Source organism: Mobula hypostoma, chromosome 7 (assembly GCF_963921235.1).
Source record: "Mobula hypostoma chromosome 7, sMobHyp1.1, whole genome shotgun sequence".
Classification (NCBI taxonomy): domain Eukaryota; kingdom Metazoa; phylum Chordata; class Chondrichthyes; order Myliobatiformes; family Myliobatidae; genus Mobula; species Mobula hypostoma.
In genome coordinates, this window is record NC_086103.1 from 77,395,685 (window position 1) to 77,407,829 (window position 12,145).

The 12,145-nt window shown below is 42.9% G+C and overlaps 1 protein-coding gene across 4 annotated transcripts in view; it reads right to left on the bottom strand.

The window, feature by feature from the left end:
- Positions 1 to 7,424: 7,424 nt before the first annotated feature.
- Positions 7,425 to 12,145, bottom strand: part of LOC134348962 (M-phase inducer phosphatase 1-B-like) — a 50,406-nt gene continuing 45,685 nt past the window's right edge. For all 4 annotated transcript variants that reach the window (XM_063052774.1, XM_063052773.1, XM_063052771.1 and 1 more), the window contains one exon: positions 7,425 to 10,824. In XM_063052774.1, the coding sequence (XP_062908844.1) occupies positions 10,684 to 10,824 (141 nt within the window). In that variant the 3' untranslated portion in view covers positions 7,425 to 10,683. The remainder of the gene's footprint in view (positions 10,825 to 12,145) is intronic.

Here is a 12,145-nt window from a genome sequence, read left to right on the forward strand (position 1 = left end):
ACCGTCCTGGATACTGTTGGTGGGGATGACCGACCAGGTGTGAGCCACGGTGGCAGGGCCTCTGGCACTGAGTCTGACCCGGTGGTGCAGAAGGGTGGGATGGAGAAGAGGAGAGCTGTCGTCATTGGAGACTCTATAGTCAGGGGAGCAGACAGGAGATTTTGTGGACATGAGAAGGACACCCGCATGGTTTGTTGCCTCCCAGGTGCCAGGGTCTGTGATGTCTCTGACCGGGTGCACGACATCCTGGTACGAGAGGGAAAGCAACCAGAAGTCATGATACATGTAGGGACCAACGACATAGGCAGGAGGAGGGATGAGGTCCTGAAGTGTGAGTTTCTGGAACTAGGCAGAAGGCTGAAGAACAGGACCTCTAGGGTGGTGTTCTCAGGATTGCTGCCAGTGCTACGTGACAGTGATGGTAAGAATTGGAGGAGATGGCAGTTGAATGCATGGCTGAGGAGTTGGTGCAGGGGTCAGGGTTTTAGATTTTTGGATCATTGGGATCTCTTCTGGGGAAGGTTGGATGGGTTGCACCTGAACTCGAGGGGGAGCAATATCCTTGCAGGTAGGTTTGCTAGCATGGTTCGGGAGGGTTTAAACTAATTTGCAAGGGGGATGGAAACCAGAGCGATAGAGCAGTGAAAGAAGTGCATGGAGTAAAGCCAGATCTAACATATAGAGAGGCCTTGAGGAAAGAGAAGCCGAATAAACGGTGTAAAGACAGTAAGGTAGAAGGGCTGAAGTGTGTGTACCTCAATGCAAGAAACATCAGGAACAAAGGTGATAAACTGAGAGCTTGGATACATACATGGAATTATGACGTAGTGGCCATTACAGAGACTTGGCTGGCACCAGAGCAGGAATGGATTCTCAATATTCCTGGATTTCAGTGCTTTAAAAGGGATAGAGAGGGCGGAAAAAGGGGAGGAGGGGTGGCATTACTGGTCAGGGATTCTATTACAGCTACAGAACGAGTGGGTAGTGTAGCAGGATCCTCTTTTGAGCCAGTATGGGTGGAAGTCAGGAACAGGAAGGGAGCAGTTACTCTACTGGGGGTATTCTATAGGCCCCCTGGTAGCAGCAGAGATACAGAGGAGCAGATTGGGAGGTAGATTTTGGAAAGGTGCAAAAATAACAGGGTTGTTATCATGGGTGACTTTAACTTCCCTAAGATTGATTGGCACCTGATTAGTTCCAAGGGTTGAGATGGGGCACAGTTTGTTAAGTGTGTCCAGGACGGATTCCTGTCACAGTATGTGGACAGGCCGACTAGGGTGAATGCCATACTAGATCTAGTACTTGGTAATGAACCGGGTCAGGTCACAGATCTCTCAGTGGGTGAGCAGCTGGGGGACAGTGACCACTGCACCCTGGCCTTTAACATTATCATGGCAAAGGATAGAATCAGAGAGGACAGGAAAATTTTTAATTGGGGAAGGGCAAATTATGAGGCTATAAGGCTAGAACTTGCGAGTGTGAATTGGGATGATGTTTTTGCAGGGAAATGTACTATGGACATGTGGTCGATGTTTAGAGATCTCTTGCAGGATGTTAGGGATAAATTTGTCCCAGTGAGGAAGATAAAGAATGGTAGGGTGAAGGAACCATGGGTGACAAGTGAAGTGGAAAATCAAGTCAGATGGAAGAAGGCAGCATACATGAGGTTTAGGAAGCAAGGATCAGATGGGTCTATTGAGGAATATAGGGAAGCAAGAAAGGAGCTTAAGAAGGGGCTGAGAAGAACAAGAAGGGGGCATGAGAAGGCCTTGGCGAGTAGGGTAAAGGAAAACCCCAAGGCATTCTTCAATTTTGTGAAGAAAAAAAGGATGACAGGAGTGAAGGTAGGACCGATTAGAGATAAAGGTGGGAAGATGTGCCTGGAGGCTGTGGAAGTGACTGAGGTCCTCAACGAATACTTCTCTTCGGTATTCACCAATGAGAGGGAACTTGATGATGGTGAGGACAATATGAGTAAGGTTGATGTTCTGGAGCATGTTGAAATTAAGGGAGAGGAGGTGTTGGAGTTGTTAAAATACATTAGGACAGATAAGTCCCCGGGGCCTGATGGAATATTCCCCAGGCTGCTCCATGAGGCGAGAGAAGAGATTGCTGAGCCTCTGGCTAGGATCTTTATGTCCTCGTTGTCCACGGGAATGGTACCGGAGGATTGGAGGGAGGCGAATGTTGTCCCCTTGTTCAAAAAAGGTAGTAGGGATAGTCCGGGTAATTATAGACTAGTGAGCCTTACGTCTGTGGTGGGAAAGCTGTTGGAAAAGATTCTTAGAGATAGGATCTCTGGGCATTTAGAGAATCATGGTCTGATCAGGGACAGTCAGCATGGCTTTGCAAAGGGCAAATCGTGTCTAACAAGCCTGATAGAGTTCTTTGAGGAGGTGACCAAGCATATAGATGAGGGTAGTGCAGTGGATGTGATCTATATGGATTTTAGTAAGGCATTTGACAAGGTTCCACACTGTAGGCTTATTCAGAAAGTAAGAAGGCATGGGATCCAGGGAAGTTTGGCCAGCTGGATTCAGAATTGACTTGCCTGCAGAAGGCAGAGGGTGGTGGTGGAGGGAGTACATTCAGATTGGAGGATTGTGACTAGTGGTGTCCCACAAGGATCGGTTCTGGGACCTCTACTTTTCGCGATTTTTATTAATGACCTGGATGTGGGGGTAGAAGGGTGGGTTGGCAAGTTTGCAGATGACACAAAGGTTTGTGGTGTTGTAGATAGTGTAGAGGATTGTCAAAGATTGCAGAGAGACATTGATAGGATGCAGAAGTGGGCTGAGAAGTGGCAGATGGAGTTCAACCCGGAGAAGTGTGAGGTGGTACACTTTGGAAGGACAGACTCCAAGGCATAAATGGCAGGATACTTGGTAGTGTGGAGGAGCAGAGGGATCTGGGGGTACATGTCCACAGATCCCTGAAAGTTGCCTCACAGGTGGATAGGGTAGTTAAGAAAGCTTATGGGGTGTTAGCTCTCATAAGTTGAGGGATAGAGTTTAAGAGTCACAAAGTAATGATGCAGCTCTATAAAACTCTGGTTAGGTCACACTTGGAGTACTGTGTCCAGTTCTGGTCACCTCACTATAGGAAGGATGTGGAAGCATTGGAAAGGGTACAGAGGAGATTTACCAGGATGCTGCCTGGTTTAGAGAGTATGCATTATGATCAGAGATTAAGGGAACTAGGGCTTTACTCTTTGGAGAGAAGGAGGATGAGAGGAGACATGATAGAGGTGTACAAGATAATAAGAGGAATAGATAGAGTGGATAGCCAGCGCCTCTTCCCTAGGGCACCATTGCTCAATACAAGAGGACATGGCTTTAAGATAAGGGGTGGGAAGTTCAAGGGGGATATCAGTGGAAGGTTTTTTACTCAGAGAGTGGTTGGTGTGTGGAATGCACTGCCTGAGTCAGTGGTGGAGGCAGATACACTAGTGAAGTTTAAGAGACTACTAGACAGGTATATGGAGGAATTTAAGGTGGGAGCTTATATGGGAGGCAGGGTTTGAGGGTTGGCACAACATTGTGGGCTGAAGGGCCTGTACTGTGCTGTACCATTCTATCTTCTATTGGGGGGGGAGGGAGGCATTGATGGTTTTGCTGTTGTTTGTGTTTGGAGCCGGGGGGGGGGGAGGTGGGGGGTTTTGGGGTTCGAACGTTTGCTGTCATTCATTCTTGAGGGTTTTTTCTTCTGTTTTGTGGATGTCTGCAAAGAGTAAGGATTTCATGTTGCATACTGTCCACATTCTCTGATATTAAATTGAACCATTGTTATCTGCCATCTTCAAATTATCACCTTGCATTTTAATCACTTCCTGCCTTCACCTTCCCAAATCCTAAATTCTGAAATTCCACTTGTGGTGCTATGCCCTCTCCATTATCCCTCTCTACCCCTCCCAATCACACCAAACTCTCTGCTGCAGATCATCTCAACCTTTAAGAAGATCCTTAAGCCCTTCTTCCAAATAAGATTTGAATTTCTCTCCCAAAAGATCCCTTTGTGGTTTGGTATCACTTCTTTTATTGAGTTACACATGAAAGACTTGGGGAAATATAAATAGGAACTGCTGTGGATGGGGCTGCAGTGATTGTTAGTATGTACAATAGGACAGTCCAGTGGAAGTGGTGTCTGCTGGTTATTAGAAAGCAGGTAGTTGGGTGCAGAATGTCCCTGGTTTCTGCAATATATGTAAATATTTAATATTTTGGTGCAAAACAGCAAAGAGACACCTTACAGCAAATAAATGTTGCTGGTTATTAAAAAGCAAAATGCAGGATTCAATGCTGATGCCTGAAGAAAATCAAACTGACATTAATATCCCTGACAAGTTGCATGCTGGAGAAATTTTCATGGCTCTCCCAGAACAAGATTCATTCTTCTTTTCTACAATATCGATGAGATTTAGATTCGCAAATCCCATTCCTCAAGGCACAGTGCAAGTACAGAACAGCCATCAATCACACACGAGACGTCTACCTCTGCCTTGGTGTAGAACAGAGGTGGCAGCATCTATCACCTGCCCACTTCAATCAATACAAGGTCATTCTATTTTAATATCTGGAAGCAACAATGGCCACCTTGATGGATGGATCGACTATTCTCCAAAGCAGTACTCTACTAGTTTTGAGTCCCTCACCATAACTAGATTATAGCCTGACAATGTTTCCACAACTATGCAATTACTACTCAGCCAGTTCTTTCAAGCTGTTGGTTTCCCTTTGCAGCCTGGAATAACAGAAAGGAGCATTGTTCATAGATTAATAGAGGACAGGATGAAAATGGTCAGCCAATATAACGCTGGGATGGAATCAGCAGTACTGGGCAAATTGTCTTTGTTTCCCCAACAGAATTCATTGGACAAGTGTCCAGACAAGATTTCACAAAGTTTTCCTGGAGCCAACATCATAAAAATTGTTTCTCCATCTTTTGTCTATTAAAAGAAATATTCCTTGACGTAGTTCAAGTAGTATTTTGAATAGTTTTGAATATCAATGCAGTTGAAAATGAGTTTCACATCATTTTTTTAAATGAAGGCAGCCAGACCTATACTTATCAGTAATCTAATTTAAAATCAGACAAATGGTGACACCATTCTATTGGTGCACTCTAGTCAGCATTTTCTTAAAGGAGGGATCTGAAGAGTACAGAGTATCTGAAGAATAATATGTCCACTTGTGACAGATCACCCTACAGAATTAATTTTATGAACTTTGCAAAGAGTCGCTGTTGTTGGAAATTCATGATAGAGATTAATTGACCCACTTTATGGAAGGGTATGATGTTTTATGCCTTTCTTTTTAAACCAGTGCTAAAGATCACGGCAACTCAATTTTCACAAAGCAACTTGTGATTAAAATTTCTCAATTCTTAATGCTGGAGAACTTCATTGCAAGACCTCATTTCCAGAATCTCAGCTAGCTTGGAATTCTAGCTCCAATTTTTCCAGTGTGCAGACATTAGATCATTGGTGACATTTATTAATGTCTCAAAGAGACATTTACCATTCTGTGCCATTAGAATGCTTAACTTGCAAGTGATTAATGTAGATTTATTGTAGTAATAAACTTGCTATTTTTAAAGGTGTTGAATTAAAAGGTGCTAGTTGAAAACATTGGAGCCAAGTTTCCAATGAGGAGGATGTGCAAAAAGTGCAAATATAAAGCAAGGAACCAAAACTTATTGTGACTCTGGCAGAGGGAGAGGTGGTGACCTTGGTGGATTTTGGCCAACAAAAATGAATGAGTTATGATTGGATGTGGAGTGAGTAAAATAAGAATTGTGTTCTAGAATCTGCGCACCAACCCCAGCCAATCTGCTTCTTGGCTTGAAGGGCACTGGACAGGTGTTAGACAACCAGGGACTCCAGGGACTAGAAAGTTAAAACTCATTGAAAGCAGAGCTACCAATTTAATCTGGTTCACAGACTGCTGCATTTTCAGGGCCAAAGGCAGGAGGAGATAGCTTCAGACAGAAGGTGCCTGCAAAGTACTGCAGGTAGGACTCCTGACCCTCAATCAGACCACAGATCTTGAATCTCATGCACCTTTGGACGAGCAGCATCTCAGACCTCATGCCATAAGATCATGGATCAGAGCCAGAGTGCTTCCTGGTCTATTCTATTACATGCATTTCTGAGAGGGGAACCAGTCAGGAACAAGAGCATAATGTGGACTGAATGCTCCATTGTAATCAGTGAAACCTAAAACAGGTCCACATGCACTTTTCTCACCAACCCAACCTATGTAGTATTCTTTGATAGTATCTGTGCCTTTGTGAGAGAGTTACTCATGCCAAATTGATAAGTTTATTTATTGAGATACAGTGTGGAGTAAGTCCTTCCGGCCCTTCAAGCCCCACGATACCCTGATTTAATCCTAGCCTAATCACAGGGCAATTCACAGTGCCGAATTAACCTACCAACCGATAGGTCAGTGGGAAGAAACCAGAGCACTCAGGAAACCCATGAGGTCACTGGGAGAATGTACAAACTCTTTACATCAGCAGCAGAAATTGAACTCTGGTTGCTGGTATTATAAACCGCTGTGCTAACCATTACGCCACCTTCCTCCCCACATAATTGATGGCAGAGCAGTGAAACAATCCGCCATTTCCAGTCTCACTATTTCATCTACTTCTTGGTTTACATGTGGGGAAAGGGGCAAATCCATCAACAATGTAACGTTGTTGCCTCCTATACCAAGATTCCCACTTCCTACAACGGACACTTTGCTGACTTGAGTTCCCACTTCAGTCTCGTATTTTAAGTGGCCTTGTAGTGCGTTTAGCTGTTGGCTAAAATTGGAGGTCTGAAGCAGAGCAAGTGAGGTTGGAGGGTGGGGGTGGGGGGAGTGAAATAGGTTAAATCCCAGAATTGCATATGGGAGAGAATGAAGGCACCTGGCCCATCCTTATGAGTCTGTTATCTCCAATCTTCTAACCTACTTCTCAAATGCCTAAGGCCCGTGCCCTAGTCCACAGCAACTCCTAGCCACTACAGAACTTAGTTCCTCTGCATTACCGGGAACAGCCACCACCTGCTGTCCCATCAGACCTACCGCACACTTAATGTCTAAAGAAACATTGACTGGACACTTGCTGACCACCCACTCCTCTGTCCTAGCCCTCTCAGTCCCATACAACTGAGCCTATAACATGGACAATCTCTGGAAATTTCTTTTCCCAATAATCACTTATCCCACAACCCCCATCAAAACCAGCATTCCCTACATACCTGCCATTACTTTTCACATGCATTAAAAATTGGCATTCGCCTTTGGCCTTCAATGAAGTGAACGCAGGATAGACACAGGACGGTAGAGATAAGATAAACGGCGCTCTTGAAGTGATTTGCAGTTTATAGTCCACAATAAAACTCACAATGAAAACAAAACATTGAACAACCAGCTTTTAATGCATGTGTTGGGTTAAAAGTCCCAAGCCAGCAAGTTACAAAGATTATGATGGTTTAGACACAGACGTTGAATTAATTACTGTCAAGGATCTGGTAGTTCAGCTGGGCTCAGTATTGTGTCTGAGAGCTCCACCAAGCGACCAGTGCTCAATGGAGACAATCACTGATCTTTAAGGCAGTGAAAGTCAGGACTTAAAAAATGCATGGCTTGATGAAAATTAAATAAAAGCCTCATTTATAAAATAAATGTAGTCTCACAATTGGGTACAATACATAGGCCACCCCTTTACAATAATAGGTCCCATTTTTGCATATATCCACATGTTGACTTTGCACATGTCAGAACACACATCAAACAAAAATCAAAACACTCAATATGGTGAACCTTCAAAGTACTGTTATGAACAGCATCAAGAATGAGCAACTACTAGCAGGACAGACACAGATGAGAAACTAATTCTGCCCTCCATAGGAATATCAGACTTCTTAATTTCATAACACAACGGGAACTCATTCATATGTGGGTTGTCCATAACCCCGAGATGATACATCTCCTGTGCCTCCTTTTCTCATTCTTCAGTCATTCATCAGGTACAACCAAAGGCACATGGTCCACTTTGTTCTGAAAGGGATACAGAAAACCACACATACCCTCTGTAAGGTCACCTATCCCACAGAAACAATGAAGATACAAAAGAACCCAAATGATTTTAAGCCAACCATTTCGTGTTGGGATCAATATTCAGGTGATCCTAACAAAAGTACGCTGCAAATATGAATCTGTATATGTCATGCAGAGGCGCACACACACACCCTTCTGCTTACCAACACAGTATTCTACAGTGCTAGTGAATACATCTTTGGGACATCTCATCTCACTGCGACAAACCTATTAAAGTTTACTGTGGGGAAAAGAAAAACTTCTTTCTGAGTGGCTCAAAATGAGAGCTGGTGAATGAGCTGTTGTTAGTTTCTAGTGAATAACTAACTGTGGGAGTGCCTTTTCAACACAAGCTGCAGTGTTAAGGAAGGTGGCCCACCACTATGGGCATTAAACACCAGGAATATTCATACTCCAGCTATGGATTTCAAAAGCTCAGATCTACTGGTACTGATGAAGGGTAGCAGCCTGATACGTCGGTGGTTCGTTTCTATCCATGGACGCTGCCTGACCTGCAGAGTTCCCCCAGTGCTTTGTGTGTTAAGCAGAATCCTGTGTTTGGATTATTCCTCACATCCAATACCAGCATACTTCAATGGAGGAATGTACACATTTTGTATGTTTATGGAACTGGCCTCAAGTAAGTAGGTTTAATGTTATTCCTTCTGGTAAGGGCTGGCAATGCTTGCCAATTCTGGGTTCAGCTCTCACCCTGAGCAATGCACTACACATCTTATCACTGAACCAGTCATGTTTTTAAACAACATTCATGTACTCACGATGTAATAGATTTCAAATCCAGTTTTTTCTTTTGCTGGTTTGGTGTTCCATTGTGTTTTGTCACAGATTAGGACAAATCTACATCCAACACCTTCTCATCTGCAGGCAAAACCATTCTGGAACTACAACAAGTGAGCTCTCTGCATACCTCCATTTGTGGAGGCATGCATCATTAACAATTGAAATGTGGATGACATCATATCCACTACATTAAATTGCCTGGCTACAATTATTTCCTGATCCTGCGTTTATTAGTTTCTCTTACTTGAACATCTATCAAGAGTCACATGATTGTGACTGCAGGCCAACTTTCCCAGATCCACACTAAATCCTACTTTTCCCCTATAGGAAGCGTAAAAAAAAATAGGACCGGTCCCAAGACAGCTTTCTGCTACCACAGGATTTCCTGCCATTTACTATATTTTAATTTCAAAGCATCCAGTTCAGTCTCCTTGGACATGACAACCATGACAGGGAAACAACACAGCAGCTCCCATCAGCATACCAACATCCAGCACCTTGCCAAACCAAACTGAAAGCACCCACCATGATGTTACACACCCGTCTATTTCCCTGACGCCTTGCTCAAAATTAACAGTCTTAGATGCGTACCACTGCCATAATATTCAACACTTTAACAAATTTCATAACATCTCTGCATCCTCTCGGAAGGAGAAATCATATTATTTAATATATTTGAAAGATGCTTGTATTATAACAAGCCCTTTCCTGGGCATTTTCAGCAGAAGCAGAAAGAAACCGCCAGTCATATGGAGTCAAGAAAAACATCAAAAGCTGATTCAGCGAATGACATTAAGGGGGTGGGGGGAGAATGGGATTTCCAAGTTATCCAGTTCCTCTTGATTTAAAAACAACCACAAACCTGTTTTGTCCCTGATTAGATGATCTTGGGCCGAGCTGTGCTTGGACAAGGAATTAAACCAAATCTTGCCCTTTTATCAGGAGGGAAAAGTTGTTTAGAAGGAAAAGTCTTGTCTGTGTGCTGGATATGGAACAATGGTTGGTCCATATCCAGCTTTCATAAAACTTTTGACAGTAATAATGGAGAGGCTTTTCAGGGAAGAATATGATGCCATTTACAATTCAATCCTTAACACAGCTCGTGCTTAAAGTCAAAGTGAAAATGGACAGTCATATTAAATGACAGGGGTTGCTCATACACATCAAAACCTTTCACAAGCGAGTCAGACATTCAGAGGGAGTGGAAGAAAACAAAGTCAGAGAATGTTAATGTGTTACTATTTTTACTTTCATTAATATAATACCTTGAAAAGGTGGGGTTTGTTATTGTTCTGGATTCTGAAAGCAACTCTGTTTCAGTAGAAACGCACATGTCTTGCAACTGCTGGGACCAGGGTTTTAATAATTCCACTTCACTTTAAAACATTTGAAACCAATGGGATTTTGCAGCCACCAGGTAAATCCATTCACTCGTCCAAATACTACTGCAATATCAAGGATCGACAGCAAATCATCACATGCCCTCGGGATAGGCAGAGATTCTCAGAATGCAAAGTATTTCTCAAATAAAAACAGATGAGCAAGATGCTATTAAATTAAGCAATTCCCGCAATAAGACTAAAAAATAAGGTTAAAACTTTCATGTTTCAAATCCATTCTTGCATCAGGTTGCAATCAATCTTCCTGCTTTGATGTGACGGTATATTAAGAACTGGGTGTTGGGGAAACATCCTCTGCTATATTATGGGCAGTGGTGCATTTGGATGGATACCCCATTGTAGAAGGCTCCATTGGCCAGTTCCAACAGGTGCTGAAAATGAGCTGGATCAACATTTCACATCTTCCTCAGTCTTGAGATGAGGTCCCGTCTCTGACGCTCTCCAGCCCAGGATTTGCTCTTCTTCCGCAGTTTCAGCATCTCCTCCTGGAAGTCTACATGATCCATGGGACAGTACGTGGGAGGGTCACAGTAATTCTGCAATACAGTAACAGAAAACAAAAAAATCAAGCAACCAGTGGCTTTCTAACTCTGAAAGCAGCTGTAAAGCCCGTAGGGGAGACAGATCACACAGATATCATTAGAATTTCTCATTAAGTCCCTGGCCCATTGCTTGGGAAGCTCTAATCGGATATGAAAGCTTTAGGTGAACATTAAAATCTTTAACAGCTGCAAATAAAGTATCTCATGATCAAGTAGCAAAGCACGTCATTTCCCAATAATTGATCCTGGTAAGAGCATTTAACAATTTAAAAGAGTGGTTTAGTCAGCTTAGAAGTATGAGGGGTGATCGATAAGTTCGTGGCCTAAGGTAGGAGTCAATTTTAGAAAATCTAGCACATTTATTTTTCAACATAATCCCCTCCTACATGTACACACTTAATCCAGTGGTCGTGGACTTATCAACCACCCCTGCTGTGGACCACTTCTGCAGGTCCAAGATGCAGACTTCTACAAAGAAGGGATCCTTATGCTCCACGACCGCTGGACTAAGTGTGTAAATGTAGGAGAATAAATGTGCTAGGTTTTCTAAAATTGACCCCTTCCACCTTAGGCCACGAGTTTATCTATCATCCCTCGTACAATTACTTCTTGCATTTAAAATCATCACAGGCTGAAAGACTTGCTCTTGTGCTGCACTGTTCTAAAACAAACTGCAGTATTCAGGTATCAATAGAAACATCCTCTGTAATCTCACTTTCATTTTAAGATTAAATTGAAACAACATGGAAACAAGCTCCTCTGTCACCTAACCTGAACCATCAGTAATGATTTTAAGAAAACAGTGGTTGATATCAAATTAACTCTAATATGGAAGGACTGTACATCTGCCTCAGGATTTTTATATCTATGCAACATTACCTATGGGTAACCTTAGGTAATTTCTAAAGTAAGTACATGTTCAGCACTGCTGTATTGTGCTGTAGGTTTTCTGTTTCTAACACACCAAGTTCCCAGGGACTTTTACTAGCTATGGGATGGGAGAGGAGCAAGAATGGAAATGGAGACATGCTTTCCTCACAATTGGCTTGGGAAGATGGAAAGAGAAGGAAATTCCTGACTGCCCATGGACTTTCAAACTACACTGGGGCCCTGATCCCCACAGCACACTATGATTCACCAATCAATAATGGTAAGAAGGTCACGTTGTATCCAGGTTTTAATTGATTCACTTCATTTATTTTTTGTGGATAATTGCAATCAAACTGAATGGAGGTGTAGAAGGCAGATTTTACCTTGCATTCAATGTTGTTTGACAAAAAAAAAATCAGAATGCTAGAATGACCGACCACACCCT